This window comes from Onychostoma macrolepis, chromosome 08 (genome assembly GCF_012432095.1).
Source record: "Onychostoma macrolepis isolate SWU-2019 chromosome 08, ASM1243209v1, whole genome shotgun sequence".
Classification (NCBI taxonomy): Eukaryota; Metazoa; Chordata; class Actinopteri; order Cypriniformes; family Cyprinidae; genus Onychostoma; species Onychostoma macrolepis.
The window spans coordinates 19,443,240-19,461,606 of NC_081162.1; the positions used below are offsets into that span (position 1 = coordinate 19,443,240).

At 37.1% G+C, this 18,367-nt stretch overlaps 1 protein-coding gene across 2 annotated transcripts in view; it reads right to left on the minus strand.

Moving 5' to 3' along the window:
* The window catches only part of LOC131545837 (zinc finger protein GLIS1), a 78,569-nt gene that overhangs the window by 45,372 nt on the left and 14,830 nt on the right, over positions 1–18,367 (minus strand). For both annotated transcript variants that reach the window (XM_058785024.1, XM_058785023.1), the window contains one exon: positions 2,198–2,387. In XM_058785024.1, the coding sequence (XP_058641007.1) occupies positions 2,198–2,387 (190 nt within the window). The remainder of the gene's footprint in view (positions 1–2,197; positions 2,388–18,367) is intronic.

Consider the following 18,367-nt stretch of genomic DNA (forward strand, 5'->3'; position numbering starts at 1 on the left):
GTTTAGGCAGAACGAAGCAGAAAGAATATGCACGCTATTAGCGGCCTGGCTTGTTGAAAGATAAAGGCCAGGGCTTCTCAAAGCACTGCCAACTCTGCACTGTCAGACACCAAAGGAACAGACAACCTCTGTGCTCCAGTCCTGGCAGACCTGCACTCTCAAACATCTCTGTTAACACTGACAATGTTTGACCAAATGCGATGCGATTGGAGATTCGTTTTGCAAACCCTTACAGAATCTTATTAGGTTATAATGTTTGGTTTGTGCTAATCAGAAGCTACTTTTTATGTTCCTCTCTCTCTCTCTCTCTCTCTCAGGAAACAGCCATTGGATGGGTTTCCACTGTGGCGTATTTTAAACACCGATTAGATCCACCACAAGCGCTCCCGAGCAATTCCATGAATAAATGATGCAGGAAATTTGGCCTGAACTATAGTTATGAATGGGTATTTAAAAATAAGAAAAGAGAGAGATGAATACAGGCGGGCTGTCATCCTCAGCGTATGACAGGCTTTGATGACACAATAGGAGTTAACCGAAGCCTACATGTGAGCTAAATAGAAGTCACCTGGTTTTGGTGGTATAATGGTGGGCCTCTAAACGCTCTGTGTTTACAATACTCCCCATTATAGTGGGAATCTTTGCCCCCCCCTTGAATGGAGGTCATATTTCCCAGTGCGTCGCTGTGATCTTCCACATAATAATTCCTGTCAGTTTGCTCATTATGGATTTGTGTGCAAAGCTCCGGGATGATGTGAGAAGGGCCCTCTGTCCCAGCAGCCTATGAAAGATTTTGTCTAAGTCCCCTTTTCACTTGGTGCGGGAAACCGCTAATGCTAACGTGCTGGCTGAGCCGAAGCCTCAAGTTTGTCATGAGTCGCTCCATTCAGGCTCACCACTTCCTGTTTGGCTGAAGCAGTGACATTCAGTGACAGTATTGGGAGAGTTGGATGGCATGTTTCAGTGAAAGCACTTTGGATAGCGTCCCTCGCTGAAACGATGGGTTTCAACTGTACTGCGGCTACACAGAAGCCAACAGAAACCGATGGCAGTCTCTTTTCCTAGCCTTTTAAAAAACAAATGCAGCCAAGAAGCGCCATCAGTACTGCAGTGTTTTACTAGCTTGTTTGACTTGTTCCGCACTGCATTAAAGCTTTATTAAACAACCTACTTTATTTGCTTTGCAGATATGTGTTTATATTTCTAATGTAATTAGCAGGACTATAAAATTGCAATCTTAAATGCTTTACATGCACTTTACTAGATCCTACTCTCATGAACTGCTAATCCTGGACGTCTCAGAGAACAAAAAGCAAATACTTGTTTGTTTTTTCATGAATAATGGTACTAATATACCATTTAAAAGTTAGGGATCAGTAAGTTTTTGACAGACGTTTCTTCTGCTCGCCAAGGCTGTATTTATTTGATCAAATAAGTAATAGAGTAAAAACAGTAATATAGTGATTTACTATCACAATTTAAAATAACTATTTTCTATTTTAATATATTTAAAAATGTATTTTATTCCTTTGAGTGCAAAGCTGAATTTTCAGCAGCCATTACTCCAGTCTTCGGTATCACATGATCCTTCAGAAATAATTTTAATATGCTGAAACTATGATATTTCAAAAGAACAACATTTATTTGAAATATAAATATGTATCTTTATAAATCTTTTGTAAATCTATAAATGTCTTTACTGTCACTTTAAAAAATAAATGCTGGGCCGCCGCCACTACTCGGATGGTCCAATTCCCTGCGACCTGCTTTTAAACAAATGAATGCTATCTTGCTTAATAAAAGCATTAATTTCTTTCCAACCAACCATTAAATAAATTAATAAATAAATCTCACTGACCCCAAACTTTTGGATGGTAGTGTAAGTAGGAGGAGGAAGAATTGGTGGTTCTCATGTCACAAAATAGCAATGTTTCACTCATGAATATTAATTAGACTATGCATAAATCACTAAGATTTTTCACAGTTTCATCAAATAAACAGTCAATGTAATGTACATCAGATGTAGTAGATTATTAACTAATTTTCAAGTCAAAATTGAATTAAATAACATTATACCTAGCAAATGTTCAATATATATTTTAAATGGCACATTCAGTCACTTTTTTAGACATATAAAATTCTCAGATGGCAACAATTCTTATTAATCAGTCCAAGTGTTGTGCTGTGATAGTCTCACCTGGCGTCTCGGTGGGGGCTTTCCTGCAGGTGAAGGTTCTGTGTGGGTGGTTCACAGTGGCTGCTGTGGTGATACTGGGCTCCAGGCTGAACTGGCAGGTTCTGTCCACAGCGCAGCAAGGTTCCCTCTTCTGCTGTCAGCTCAGAAGTGCTTTGCTTCTCTGAACAGAATGAGATACATCCTCCATTCACTGAAACAGGTGGAAAATACAACAGCTATATTAACATTTACAGATTTTTAAAACCATTCACCAGTCTTTTTAAACCCATTGCACAACTTTCTGGAAAACTCAGTTTTAACTGGCCAAAGTGAGATACAATGAGACACAGTCAGTGTCACTGCACAAGGAGAACTCTTAAACCGACTGTAGCAAATGTAATCAAAATAAAGATAAATACGGTTTAATAGTGTTTGAAAATATTTCCAGGAGGAAAGCTGACACTCTTTTTGAGTCCAGTGTGGGTGACCGCATTATTCAAGTTTTTTACTAACTCAATTTAAGAAATTTAATTTGCTCGCTATGATGATATTAATAATGCAACACTCAATGGAGTCTGATCAAAACCAGCATGTAAACATGTGGATAAAGCCAAACCAAAGACAAAGGAGGTTCGGTAAGATATTGTTTCCAAGTACACAAAATGAAAAGGTGACAAGTAATTGCTATAAAGCAAAAAATTGTGAGGGAAACAAAGAAATGAGTGTTGAGAGGTGAGAAGAAACAAGAGAAAGAGAAAAAGAAACGATGGAGAAGGAGGTCACAAGACACGCAGGTCCTGTAAAGCACATGCTGGATCCACTCAGCTCTATAAACAGAAGAAACACACTTTTTCACATCCATTCTAGTTTTCAAAGAACAATAATGGTTGTTTATTAAATCTTGGATCATTTTTTCTTGGCTTCGAAATCCCACAGTTGGAATGTCAAACTGTGTTTGTGTATAACATCACTGCTCGCTGAGCTAAAGCCAGGGCTTTCTTGCTTCATCTGGAGAGGATTGAGAGGTTTGTCAATGACGTTGGAATAGTTTGTTTCACACTAAAACTAACATTCTTTTAATTATGTCCTCCTGTTCTTTCGTCCTTTAGCATGCTACTATGCTGTGAGCTCATTTGAAATAGAAATTATATATCTTAAACTTATTTTAGCCTTGATTCCTGTATGTGACACTGATAATCGGTTTCACAAGACATCTTCAAATGCCACAAAGTCAAGAGGTAAACTATACTGCTGATGTGAGGTGCAGAGAAAATATAGCCAGAAGCCACAGGAATTTTCAACACAAATCTGTTTTACAGATTTTCAAAATTGCTCAATATCGTATCTGGGATGCAATTCTTGCCACAAGAGGCAGCTTGTGAAAACAGTTTTGCTGTGAGCCATTTAGCTAAGACCCTTTAACCCCCAAAATAGCTATTTAAGCAACCATGAGGAACAGAAGACACAAATATGCTTTTTTGTTTCAAAATAACAGAAGAACCTTTGAGGCACTTTTGATTACAAGCATAAAAACGATCATGAATAGCAGATGAAATGCCTTTGCTGAAGGTGACGATTGGAGTTTAGATGATTGTCCCCAATCGATGTGCTTGTGCAACACAGAAATGTGCACATCCAACCTGCAGAAGATGAGGCAAATGGCTCGCTATCAGAATACTTCACACTCCATATGCTTCTTTTAATGTATTATTGTCCAATTCCAAAAAAGTGCTGCCAAGTTACATCGATCCAGATCCAAGTTTGCATTAAAAGCCTTGCTCTATACGGAGAGAATTATGGGAGAGGTTTAAAGATATGATGCTTTGTTACATTAACAGAATTAGTCATGGCAAGGCTGAATAAGAGAAGCTCCTCCACATTTGGAAACTTGGACAGAATGTTAGATTGGATTTATATTGAATTTGCAATGGTAATTTACTTCTGGGTATTGCACTTGGTTTTGGTCAGAAGGTGGGAGTCTGTGAAAGCTCCAGTTGTGAAAGCTGGGACAAAGAGAAAAAGAGAGAAAAAAAAAGAAAGAGAGAGATTTGAATGCTTAGAGAGGAGTGGAACCCATAGCCTACTTGCACTTGAAACATTGGTATCATCAGATGCACGACTGAATGCATGTGCATATGTTTTCTTGTATTATAAAATATTGTTTAAGGATTTTATCCCACTTTTCATTAATAGAGACAGTAGAAAGGGGATTTTAGGGGAGGCCAATCTGCCACAATACCAAATTGCATTTTTCAATAAATAAATACATACATACATTTTTAATACTCTATGAAAGTGCCATTTGAAAATCAAATATATTTTGTTAGAAGTATATAATCTAATATAATTACAGAAGAATTATAAATATGCTGCTTGAAATATGAAGCACAGCAATGCTTTATGTCAGCTATCCAGATGCAGACATGATACGTTATAAAAAGTCTTGATATATATACACAATAGATACCTCCAAACGAGCTTTTTCTCCCAGACTTTTTGTCCGTATCTCACACAGTGAAATCAAGCTGAGATGGATGAAGGACAAAGAACACATTGGCTCTCATCTATACCTGGAGGACAGACAGAACACAGAGAGGATGTTTCTCCAGCTCTCTTAGAAGATCTCTGATCCTTAACCAAATGTAAGCGAGGGTAAAGGAGGGAGCAGGTTTGCAAGCATTCAGAAGCTATTAAGGAATGACAATCTTGGGTGTGAGATCACTGCAGTGCGGTGCCAATAACACCTGAGGGCAAAGCAGAGCTCCGTGATGAAGACCAGACTGGTGTGCTGGCCTCATTCACAAACACACAAGAACAGAGCAGAAAAACACTTTCACTGTCATCCTCGTTTCACGTGTACACTCTTAAAAATAAAGGTGCTTCAAAAGGTTCTTCACAGCGATGCCATAGAGGAAGCATTTTTGGTTCCACAAAGAACCATTCAGTCACAGGTTCTTTAAAGAACCATCTCTTTCTTACCTTTTTATAATCTGAAGAACCTTCTTTCGCCACAAAGAACCTTTTGTAAAACTGAAAGGTTCTTCAGATGTTAACGGTTCTTTATGGAACCATTTAGACAAAAAGGTTCTTCTATGGCATCGTGAAGAACCTTTATTTTTAAGAGTGTACAAAATAACAAGGCTTTTAGACTCTGGGCAAATAACAAAGCTGTTTTATATGACAAACACTCCCATGCTATAAATCCATCTTATTCAAACTTGTCAAGTTTTAAAGAGGAACAGAAAACACTTCCTGTATCTTTTGTTGACATCAGAGTCTCTGCTTCCAATCAAGCTCTGCTTTATTTGGTGCAAATTCATCTGTCATTTGGTTAATATAGTTACAAAATATTTGGGGAAATTAATAACACAATATTTGATTTGTAGATGACATCATTTTTAATATAAATTTAGAAAACTGTCAATCTGTCATGTTCGCTTTGCATATTTTCAGCGTATGAGTGTGTTTGCACAAACTTTCATCAATTATATCCCAACAAAGTGAAAGGTCAGGTTAAAAACTGTTGTTTTATCAAGTGAGGTATAGATAAGTAAATTATAATAAATAAAAGAAAACGTTTTTTTTTGCTCACTGATCGTACTTTCTACACTACAGTTCAAAAGTTTAGGGTCAGATTTTAGATTTTTAAGATTTGTAAGGCTTATGTAAGTTTTTTAATATTTTTTTAAAGAAAGTAATATTTTTATTCAGCAAAATTGAAGTGAATGCATTTATAATGTTACAAGAGTTGACTATTTCAACTAAATCCTGTTCTTTTGAACTTTCTATTCATCAAAGAATCCTGAATGAATGAATGAATGAATGAATCATGGTTTCCACAAAATATTAAGCAGAAAATACCAGTATAGTAGAAAATACCTTTTCCAATTATAATGTTACAAAAGACTACTATTTCAATTAAATTCTGTTCTTTTGAACTTTCTATTCATCATAGAATCCTGAAAAAAATGTAAAAAAATAAACAATAGCAAAATCATGATTTCCACAAAAATATTAAGCAGAAAATACCGGCACAGTAGAAAATACCTTTTCTGAATTTTTTTTTTTTTTTTTTTTGCAAGTGCATGTCTTTCTGCAAATATCTGATGTCAAAACTGGAGAAAAACAGATGTAAAAATTTTCTTGTATGCCACAGTAATCAGGGTATTGTTGCGCATGTAAACATGATTCAGCATTTGATTTTATGAATATTTTTGTTGATATTTTGTTTGATAAACAATTTTATTATTACTGATTTGAGGCCAAATGTCCACTTCATGTCCAAAATCAAAACTGGAATCATGAAAAGCTACTTGGAATCACTGCTTTACAGTAACATACAGTAGGAAAAGACACAGTGCTACCCCCCTACCCCATAACCCCACCACTGGACCACGGGGACTCCCTGCATCTGATCAGCAGATGGGTCGGCCATTATTAAATGTAATTGGTGGTAATCTTAGGTGATTTTTTATTTCGGTGACACTTCATTTTCTACAATTCTCGCCTCCTGCCTTTCAAGTCACCTAAGTGCAGCATTAAGTGCTGGAGTGAGACCGAGCTTGTGCCAGCATTTAATGTTTTCAAGTCTTCAGAGATGCTGGCAATGGAAAGCAGATGTCCGAAGACGCAGGAATACTGCAGAACAAGACAGGGCTTCAGAGAGGATGGGAGAGCGCTGTTCATATGCGCATGTGTGCCAGTGCACGTATGTGTGTATCAACTCTAATGCACGTCAAACATGTAAGTCTACAGAACAACAAGCTGCCAAAACCACAAGATAGATGCGTCTGGAAATGCGCTGTGACATTTCTACTCAGGCCACTTTAGCACCATAAATCATAGCATCCACACTTAAACAGTTAATAACGATCAGAACTCTCTGATGCACTCCTCTTACATTCGCTGCTCTTTTTTGGCCTTATTAACTCGTTAGTGGGGCTAGCTAAGGTGGGCATAACTATACTAGTGTTCATACTTGGGGTTAGGGATTAAACGTTTACATCTGTCATACCTCAAATCATGTGGCTTGTTGAGGAAAGAAGCTTTCATATTTTCTAAAGGATCTGACATGCAGTTTTACCTCACTGTAAAAAAAATAAAGGTTTAAGGCAACCAGCTTCAGCAGATTTTTGAGTTTTCTCAACTTATTTTTTAGGAAATTTCTCAACTTTTTGTTGTATAAACTTAAAACAAGAAGTTGAGAAAACTCAAAAATCTGCAGAAGCTGGTTGCCTTAAACTTTTAAATTTGCCCAATTTTTAATTTTTTTTTACAGTGCTGGTGGACCATAAAATGAACAAAAAAAAATCCTATAGACTTGTATCACAAGTTTCCTGTATACATTGAAAAAAGGTTACTCCACATCCTGTCCACATTCTGTTCTCTTCCAAGGCTATGAACACAAACATACAGGTGCATCTCAATAAATGATAATGTCGTGGAAAAGTTCATTTATTTCAGTAATTCAACTCAAATTGTGAAACTTGTGTATTAAATAAATTCAATGCACACAGACTGAAATAGTTTAAGTCTTCGGTTCTTTTAATTGTGATGATTTTGGATTTTGAATCTCAACAAATTAGAATATGGTGACATGCCAATCAGCTAATCAACTCAAAACACCTGCAAAGGTTTCCTGAGCCTTCAAAATGGTCTCTCAGTTTGGTTCACTAGGCTACACAATCATGGGGAAGACTGCTGATCTGACAGTTGTCCAGAAGACAATCATTGACATCCTTCACAAGGAGGGTAAGTAGGGCTGGGCGATATGGCCTAAAAAAAAAATCCGATTTACGATTTAAATCGATTTCCCCCCCCCCCCCCCCCCCTACTTAAAATTAATCTGCAGATGGCAAAGAAATTGTTCAAAACAAGTTTTAACTTTTTGTTTTGATTTTCCCTTCTGGGATTTGATATGGATTTCCCCCTTAGGGTTAAAGTGCAATCAGAAACAACAAGCCAAAAAGACAAGATGGCAGGCCCTGCCATTGTAAACAGTGAAAATGTAACATAACATAACATAAAATGTAACATAAAGCATAAAATTATGTGACCCTTTTTGATAAGTTTTCTTTAAACACAAGTTTAAGTTCTGATAAACGATGGACGATGACATCGCGGGGGTTAGGGGGTGTGCCCGAAGCGTGAATCAGTATTCTGAAAGGCACAGAAAACAAATAACGATTGCTAACGGTTGCCTGTTACAGTTACATTACAGTACATAAAGTTTCACTTACCACATAAACGGAGTAAGAAGAGATGACTCAGGACGATGACGAATGATTTGCAGATCATGAGCAAAACTGACAAACATCTAATCTTGTAAAATGTGTGGTAAGTACTGCCGCTCCATAGTATAAATACGGATGTGTGATCGCGAATCTCGATCGTGCATTCAAAAGCAGTTGCAATGCATAATAGCAGCTCCCTGAATCCGCAATTTGATATAAAGTATGATGATCACCCAATGATAAAACTGCGAGGGGAAATAAATACATTTTCCTCCCATCTCGTATTTATTCCCTTTAAGGCAGTGGTCCTCACTATTTTTTTCATGAGAGCCTTACTTATAGGACAAAGTCAATAGGAGAACTTTACCCGCAAAGTATCAAAAGTTACATCCAGTCATAAATAGCATGTCTGCTTATCCATCCGTCATTCCTGAACATACAATATGCAATGCAATACAAAGGGGGTTATTTTAAAAGTTATTTAAAGTTATTTGCTTCTACATTAGCGTATCATGTATCTAACTATCCAAGAGCACATTCGACCAAAACAACTCAGCAGTGAGTCAATGTCATGGACCTAAGTGCAGAGTAAGTTTAAATATCTTTCTAGTCTATATTTCCATCTTGTAATCCCGCTGTTTTGGGTATTTAAAAAAAATAAAATAATAATAATAATAAATTATTTGTAATAGAGCAGACTGTTGTTCATGTATGTCCTCATTTGGCGAGACGGCAGATGCTGAAAACACTGCGCGCTTCAGTATGTGTGTAGTAAATGAAACTGCCCGTCTGTGCATTCATTCATAACGAGACACGCAGGATTCATATTTAAATGGTATTTTTGCAGCTTAATATTTACAGATACTAGTTCATAATCGCGATTTGATAAGTGTAATGACCTACTTTTGATTTATTCATCCAAACTTTGACAAATTCAATGACATTCCCATTATAAAGTAAATTCTGTTTTTATAACTAGATTCCGTGATTCCGTCTGCATTTTCCGCATCGCGGAAATCATAAATTCCTGATCGCATCACGACACTTGTGTCCGGTGTAGACACGGTGTGAGCTTTTTAATGGGTTATGTTATAGCCCTGCTTGTTTTTGTTTTTTTTAAATGTTTTTATGAAATCTCTGTATTGATCATATCATCGTATTATTTACTGCCATGCGAGCCACAAATTAAAGCTTGGTGAGCCGCAATGAGTAACACCGCTTTAAGGGATCCGAAGTACACGTCATTTTCTTTGCGAACACATTGGGATGCGGTGGATTGCGGGGGGATCACAAAACCCTACCTAAACTCAAATATGGCAAACGTGCGGGGGGAGGGCTGAGGCCATTCGGGACTACAGGAGCCCAGAGGGGAGCGTCGGCGGATGTTAAAGAGAAAACCGATTTTCATTCAAACAAATCGATGTAAACTACACATTTGAGTTAATCGATTTATTGCCCAGCCCTAAGGGTAAGCCACAAACATTCATTGCCAAGAAGCTGGCTGTTCACAGAGTGCTGTATCCAAGCATGTTAACAGAAAGTTGAGTGGAAGGAAAAAGTGTGGAAGAAAAAGATGCACAACCAACCGAGAGAACCACAGCCTTATGAGGATTGTCAAGCACAGCCATATCACCCTGCAGCCCAAGACCGGTTGCCCATGGAAGCTAAGCAGGGCTGAGCCTGGTCAGTACCTGGATGGGAGACCTCCTGGGAAAAACTAGGTTGCTGTTGGAAGAGGTGTTAGTGAGGCCAGCAGGGGGTGCTCACCCTGCAGTCTGTGTGGGTCCTAACGCCCCAGTATAGTGACGGGGACACTATACTGTAAAAAAAAAAATAAAATAAAAAGCACCGTCTTGCGGATGAGACGTCAAACCGAGGTCCTGACTCTCTGTGGTCATTAAAAATCCCATGACACTCATCGTAAAGAGTAAGGGTGTAACCCCGGTGTCCTGGCCAGATTCCCTCCACTGGCCCTTGTCAATCATGTCCTCCTAATAATCCCCATCCACTTGATTGGCTCTATGACTCTCTCTCCTCTCCACCTGTAGCTGGTGTGTGGTGAGCGCACTGGCGCCGTTGTCCTGTGGCTGCCGTCGCATCATCCAAGTGGATGCTGCACACTGGTGGTGGTTGAGGAGAGACCCCCCCACATGATTGTAAAGCGCTTTGGGTGTATTGCAATACACATTAAAGCGCTATATAAATGCCTCATTCATTCATTCATTCAAGCAAAATCGATTCAAGAATTTGGGTGAACTTCACAAGAAAAGGACTGAGGCTGGTCAAGGGATCAAGAGCCACCACACACAGACGTGTCAAGGAATTTGGCTACAGTTGTCATATTCCTCTTGTTAAGCCACTCCTGAACCACAGACAACATCAGAGGCGTCTTACCTGGGCTAAGGAGAAGAATAACTGGACTGTTGCCCAGTGGTCCAAAGTCCTCTTTTCAGATGAGAGCAAGTTTTGTATTTCATTTGGAAACCAAGGTCCTAGAGTCTGGATGAAGGGTGGAGAAGTCGCTTGAAGTCCAGTGCTAAGTTTCCACAGTCTGTGATGATTTGGGGTGCAATGTCATCTGCTGGTGTTGGTCCATTGTGTTTTTTGAAAACCAAAGTCACTGCACCCGTTTACCAAGAAATTTTGGAGCACTTCATGCTTCCTTCTGCTGACCAGCTTTTTGAAGATGCTGATTTCATTTTCCAGCAGGATTTGACACCTGCCCACACTGCCAAAAGCACCAAAAGTTGGTTAAATGACCAAATTGGTGTGCTTGACTGGCCAGCAAGCTCACCAGACCTGAACCCCAGAGAATCTATGGGGTATTGTCAAGAGGAAAATGAGAAACAAGACCAAAAATGCAGATGAGCTGAAGGCCACTGTCAAAGAAACCTGGGTTTCCATACCACCTCAGCAGTGCCACAAACTGATCACCTCCATGCCACGCCGAATTGAGGCAGTAATTACCAAGTATTGAGTACATATACAGTAAATGAACATACTTTCCAGAAGGCCAACAATTCACTAAAAATGTTTTCTGAAGTATTCTAATTTGTTGTGAATTGGTGGGTTTTTGTTAAATGTGAGCCAAAATCATCACAATTAAAAGAACCAAAGACTTAAACTACTTCAGTCTGTGTTTCACAATTGAGTTGAATTACTGAAATAAATGAACTTTTCCACGACATTCTAATTTATTGAGATGCACCTGTATAGTAATTTCAGTATTGTCCATTTTAAAGCTAAATTTAACTTCTGTTTTTATGATTGATGCAATCTAATTAATAGTAGAATTCCATCAAGTATTTAAGGTTTATTCAATTTGATTTGATGGAATTTTACTATCAATCAAATTGCATAAATCTTAAACAAGGCCTAATGATTTTTGAGTGTACAAACTTCAATTATAGTGCCAAAAATTTCACATTTTCTTCAGAAAAATATAAACCTCTAATTTCTGTTCCATATTTCATTTCTCTGCTTGTCTTGCTTGCTTTTGCTTTCCTTTCAATGGTCATATGTCCTCTCCTCTCTTTTTTTTTCTTTTCTTTCAGAGACCAGGTCAGCAGACTCCTGAGCAGTAGAGCTTATACTGGTTTCTCTTGCACTCTTCAACATGACTGTCCTGTGCAGATGTTACATATTACAGATGAGAGCCTTTTCCATGTTTAAATCTCATAACTCATGTCTATACTTGTGTCTCCACACAGACCCGGAAATAATTTGTTTGCTTAGTAATGAAGATTTGATTGAAAACCTGAGGGTACAACGAAATGAAAAATAACAAAGTCTGGGGAAAGGTTCCCTTAAACAGGTGCCTGGCCCTGCAAGGGCAGGGGGAAAAACTCGATTAAATTACGAAGGCCTGAAATGACTTTGTTTTTCTTGCTGGATTATTGGTACCACCAGACCAGGTTTTTCATGAGGATGAAATTGGTTTGTTATGCCAGTTTCTGTATGAAGACAAATCTTGGTTTGTGTTTCACTTCTTAAGTCAAAAATGTCACTTTTAGCAAAAATATATTCTTCAGCCAGTATTTCATGTCAAAGGAAACCGGGTACACCAAAAGCAAAGAATATGATGGCCGTTTTATGGTGAAACCACTCTTGTGTCAGGGTTATTATCGTTAAAACTATTTTATATGAAATAAATGTTAACTAAAGTAATAAAAAATAAACATTTTAGCTACTTGCGAAGTTGTAATACCAAAATAACTCTAATAAATAAAAATATTAAATGACAAAATATTAAATGAATAATATGAAATGAATAATAAAAACCATATAGATATATTTAAAAAATAAAAATGACAAACAAAATTACAAAAAAAGTTTATAATAAAATTAAAACCGAAAGTAATTTAAAATATTAATAAAAAACATAATAGTATATCAATTAAACATATCAATGACACTAAAATAACATTATGTAGAATAAAATATTTTTTATATATTATTTTTTGTGTAAAACTTACTAAAAGTAAAAATTAATTAGAAGGAAATTAGTATTCTGTCATAATTTACTCATGTGGTTTTTTTTTTTTTTTTTTGTGGGGTACAGTTCATAATGACAATGTCTATCAAGTTCCAATTGAAAAAAATTAAATAAAAACCCCATGAAAGTATAACAGTCATTTGTGGTTCATTTGTCCTTTTTCGACATTTTGTTGTATGCAAAAGACCTCCATGGACCAAAAAAAAAAAAAAAAAGCTTATGGGTTTGGAACAACATGGACGCTGACTACATTATAACAGAATTTTTATTTGTGGGTGAGCTATTCCTTAAAGGAACTATTTACAGCACAGCAAAGATTTTCTTTTTTGTAACCACATGAAAGGTTTTATTTTCAGTTGCACAGACAAAATTAATTTATACATAATAAGCTTAAAGATCTGCTGTAACATTATATCTGCACAAGAGTTCATCAAACAAAAGAAGATAAATCGTTTGCTCGTGAGAGGGACCGATGCAGCTGGCCACTGATTTCGTAATAGCCTCGGCTCCTAAAACAGTCCGAACTGACCGCAGACTACTGAACACAAACAAACACAAAACACTGCCTGCACTACTCCTACGGTTCAATGACTAAACCGCACGCTTGGACAAGAGAACCTTATAAATCAAGCCTCACAGTGATTAAAGCATTACACGGCCATTTCAAAACTGTAACACACACAAACCTAGGCAAAAAAAAAGCAAAAGACAATCAGTCCTGCCTGTGATCATGCCAGTGACAAACTTCTTGACGTGCTTCCAGACATCATGATCAGTTGTTGATGTTCTTCCATACCTTTATTGTAATTACTGGGTTCCACTTGGGCATGTCACCACCTGCTGGTGACTGGCTGTCACTGGAGGAGCCTGTGAGTCTGTCCTCTGTGGACTGACGTGGGTGGATCTGGACCACCATCGCTTCGGTTTCCAGTAAGCCGCGGGTGAGGCTGGGTCAGGGTGGTGCTGGAGAACCTGGCAGAGCTTTGGCGGTACCCATTGTGCCAGAGATGGGGTTCATGGCTCCAGCTTTTCAGTTTGTAATGGATAAGCTCTCATCAAATCAAATAAGATACAATGTAACTCCTGCCACCTAAATGACTTTTAAAACTGTCTAAAGCCACAAGCATTTAGGGCTTCTTTTTCAAAATCAACAGTCATCTTCAATGCTGCCATTATGATCATTATCTTCAGTCATTTTGATCATGATCATCATCAAAAATCTCAGACCTGGTCACCATCATCTGATGCCCATGTTAATGTGCCATTTTGCCGAAGGAAGGTTGGTCAACTTTATATTGCGAGCTTGATTCCAGAGCTAAAGTCTCGTGGAAGAGGTTTAGAGTCATTAGCTTCAATATGGGAACTTGTTTTCACCACAGGACAAATAAATAAATAAATAAATAAAAGCTACTGTGACTTTTAAACTCACAATTCTGACTTTATATCTCACAATTTTGAGTTGTGAGGAAAAAAAGTTAGAATCGTGAGATACAAACTCACAATTTTGAGGAGAAAAGTCAGAATTGCGAGATGTAAATAAAAATTCGGAATTGTGAGTAATAAACTCGCAGTTGCAAAAAAAAAAGTCAGGATGTTAAGATAAAAAGTGGCAGTTACCGTTTTTATTTCTTATTCTGTGGCAGGAAAAAGAAAAAAAAACAATTGCGAGACGTAAACTCAGAATTCAAGGAAAAAGGAATTGCAAAATGTACATTTTTGTGAAAAAAGTCACAATTGCAAAAAAAAAAAAAAAAAAACTTGCAACATGTAAACTTGGAATTTCAACAAAAAAAGTCAGAATTCTGACGGGTTTTTTCACCTCAGAATTGTGATATAAATAGTTGCAAATCCCTTTTTTATTGTTTTATTCCATGGAGGAAACATGCTTCCATAATTCAAAGAGCAATCAGTCAACTAAAAGGATTTTCTATTGTTCTATTCAATTCTATTGACTTAGAAAAACTAAATCACGTCATGTCCCCTCAAAAGTAATGCAGTACAAAAACAGAACAAGAACAAACTTGTTTTACAACGAACAGTAGTAAGAAACGGGTTCACAAATAAAGTTCTCGTTTTACGGTCAACGTACAGGATGAGGTTAGTGGAAAGGATTTTCCATCAGGCCCACTTAAATCTATAGAGTGTGAAATACTGGGGCTGATTATAATGTAAATGTGTCAGTAGCACGGGGCTGCGGTACATTCCTGTGTCTTGTGCTGTAAAAACGTACAGTTTTAACATTAAGACTCGAGGTTCCTCATCATAGGCTGCTGTTCTGGTTTTTATGGGATCTTGACGGCTCTTTGGGGCTCTGTAAAAAACTTTGGAACCTCAGAGGTCCTGCGATACTTCTGCAGTGAAACTGTATGGGTTGCATTACATTGTTTCTGTTTTGTGTGCGTGCATGTGTGCAACGTATGTAGAAATATGTGCGCATGCGACTATTTAGTTATTCTAAGCTTTGAGACAAGACAAACAGGCCATGTTTGAACATAGAGCTTTTCATCTTAAGCAAAATTCGTTGGTTTCTCTTTTTCCATTGTGAAGTCATATTTAAATACTCTTGTATTCCCTGCAAAGATTAAGTGAAATTAATTCCATTTGAAAAATATCTTTTCACACTAAATCAGGCTGTCAAGGTTGTGACTTAATAATAAAGTTCTCGCATAATCCTTATTATGAAAACTGCCCTTGTAATTAAAAGTGAAATGCAGTCTTGTGCGGTATCCAACGTTCTAAGCACAAATTCCTGTATTGTATGAGTCAAGGCTAATATTTTCATTTGGAGCATTCCTAAGGTATGACAGCTAATGGTCAGCACGCCATTTCCAATAAATACATGATGAAGGGAGTTTTACTATATACTCTCAGCCTTCCTATTAGCTTGAAATACAGAGTCGATGGCTGTCCTGTCACTGTCTGTGGCCAAAGGCACGATCTGAACACAACTGTATTGGCCCACATTACTGAGTATGGCGTTCACTTTAGGCTGCATCCAATATTTACAAGCAAGCCTGAAACTGTGAGAGAATTCGATTGAATGCAGATGGCAGGAAGTTCCACTCAAATGACAGTGGCCAAATTCAACCGCAAAACATGAGTGGAACCTCACAAGCACACATTGCGTATCCTCTTTCCAAATGCTAGTACACTTGTCTGAAGCTGAAGAAGACTGTATTCATACATTGTTACATTCAAGACACTGATAATGTTACAAAGGACTTCTATTTCAAATATATTATTCAAATTTATCATGGTTTACACATATGATCATGAGGGGCAAGAGTTGTTTTGGAAACCCCTTGACAGTTGCAGTTTAATGATAGAAGTGCTTGTAATTGAGTCGTAAATCGAACAATGTTTGACAACGATTATATCGTTTTCTACGCAATGCAATTCTCTACGGGATCCTTTGCTTTTAGATGGTAAAACCAGATGGTTACGTGAGGAACACAATCATATTTCATTTCATATTTTTTTGTTATGGTTGTTTTAGTGGAGGAAATAATAATGGAAGCTTTCTTTCAGAATAAGACGTTCAAAGCAATCGGTATAATTGGTCTGGCTTTGAAGTCTCTGGCAGGGATCAGGATAAAATCTTACTACCAGACTCACACACTGACTAGTCTTGTTGATTAAGAAATGACTTGGCTCCACCATATTTTCTGAAGACTTTTTTTAGGAGCCATGATTTGCTTTGACAACAGGGGCAGAGAAGGAAAAGCTTTTATTTTTATTTGATTATTCATCTTGTTTCATGTTTCCCGCTTCAAGCCCTATGCTTTCCTACTACAGTGCGCTGAGTTGACCAGTCCAAGCCGAAACAAGAACATAATCCCTGCTGATATCCTCCAACAAATGTTATCTGCAAATTCACAGCAGATGACAGAGCTGGCTGTACTCCGCAATGGTAAACTAACTTAGTCACTATCAAAGCTCTCTCTCAGTCAAGCATCATGGCCATGGTTAAGTCCGTTTCGGGCTTTGAAGGGACACAGAGTAATTCAACCCGAGGCAACTTCGCAAATAAATATAACTTTCAAAATTGAGTCCATGCTGACTCTTGATTCTTTCTAATATGAATATTGCATCAGAGAGCTCAAAATCAATAACTGTGTTTACAAGAACATAATTTTCCAATTATGCTCCAGATTTTAATCAAAGGAATATTTCACTAACAAATTAAAATTCTGTCACCATTTTCTCACTAGAAAACCCAGATGAATTTCTCTCATGGATCACACAAGGAGAACATTTAAAGGCAATTTTCCATGCTTTTCTCTATGCAATTACAATGAAGCTTCAAAAGGGTAAAATAAACACTATTAAGGCATCCTAAAAGTGGTCCAGATGACTCTTGTGAAGCTATACAGTAGCGTTGGTGCATATGGGAGAAGTAGCGATGTCTGATTCTTTCACGAATCATTTGTGAAAGTTGGGTCTTTTCAATGAATCAGTTGATTCGGTTCACAAAACAGGTCTGAATGATCCATTCATGAATCAGACTGCTTAGTTTGAAGAGTTCAGCTCACTGATTCAATAATCCGGTCACAGCTTATTAATAAATAACAACTTACATTTTGGTCACAGTATACAGTCAGTCAGTCATAACGGTCTTATCAAGTAACTGTACGAAGTTCCACCTGGTTTTATCCGAATAAAGTAACAATCACAAAATTATTTGTATCAGATACAAAAAGAGATACATATACTGGCTCTAACATTAAAATTAAAATATGTAATGTCATAATTATAAAGTTTTGACAATTTACGTATGTTATGTAATTGTTGCATTAGGCTATGAATTAGTGTTGTCATGGTACCAAAATTTTTGTATTCGGTACCGATACCAATGAAAATCCACGGTTCTCGGTACCAATTTCGGTACCAAAGCAAAACACAAAAACATGCTAATTAAAAAACACACACTTTTTTTTTTTTTTTTTTATTAATAAAGTCAAACAAAAATAAAATTATTCTTTATACTTATTTAAAATTGTGTTTCAAGTTTTTCCACAAGTAATAAAAGTATGAAAAACAGCAAACAAATTTCACCCAAATTTAATTTGTCTTTTAATTAATTAAATTTAAACACATTTAAAGGGGATTTACTATTAAAATTAAAACATAGAATAAATATTGTGTGATTATTTCTTAAAAAAATAAAGTTTTATTAATTTTTTTCAACAGTAGTAGTAGTAGTACATACATTCTACTAAATAATAGTAATGGTACAATGTCTTTAGTTAAACCGAACTTTTATTTTGACGGGTTGCCGTGAATACCTTTAAATTGACGCTGGTTCTACTCAATGAAACGGTAAAATGCTCGCGAAGTGACTCTCAGAGCAGTTCTGGATTTGTTGTTTATGTATTTATGTCCTCACTGAGATGGCAGATGCTGAAATCAAGGCGAGCCTCACACGCGCTTCAGTGTATTTAGTAAACAAAACCGCGCGACTCT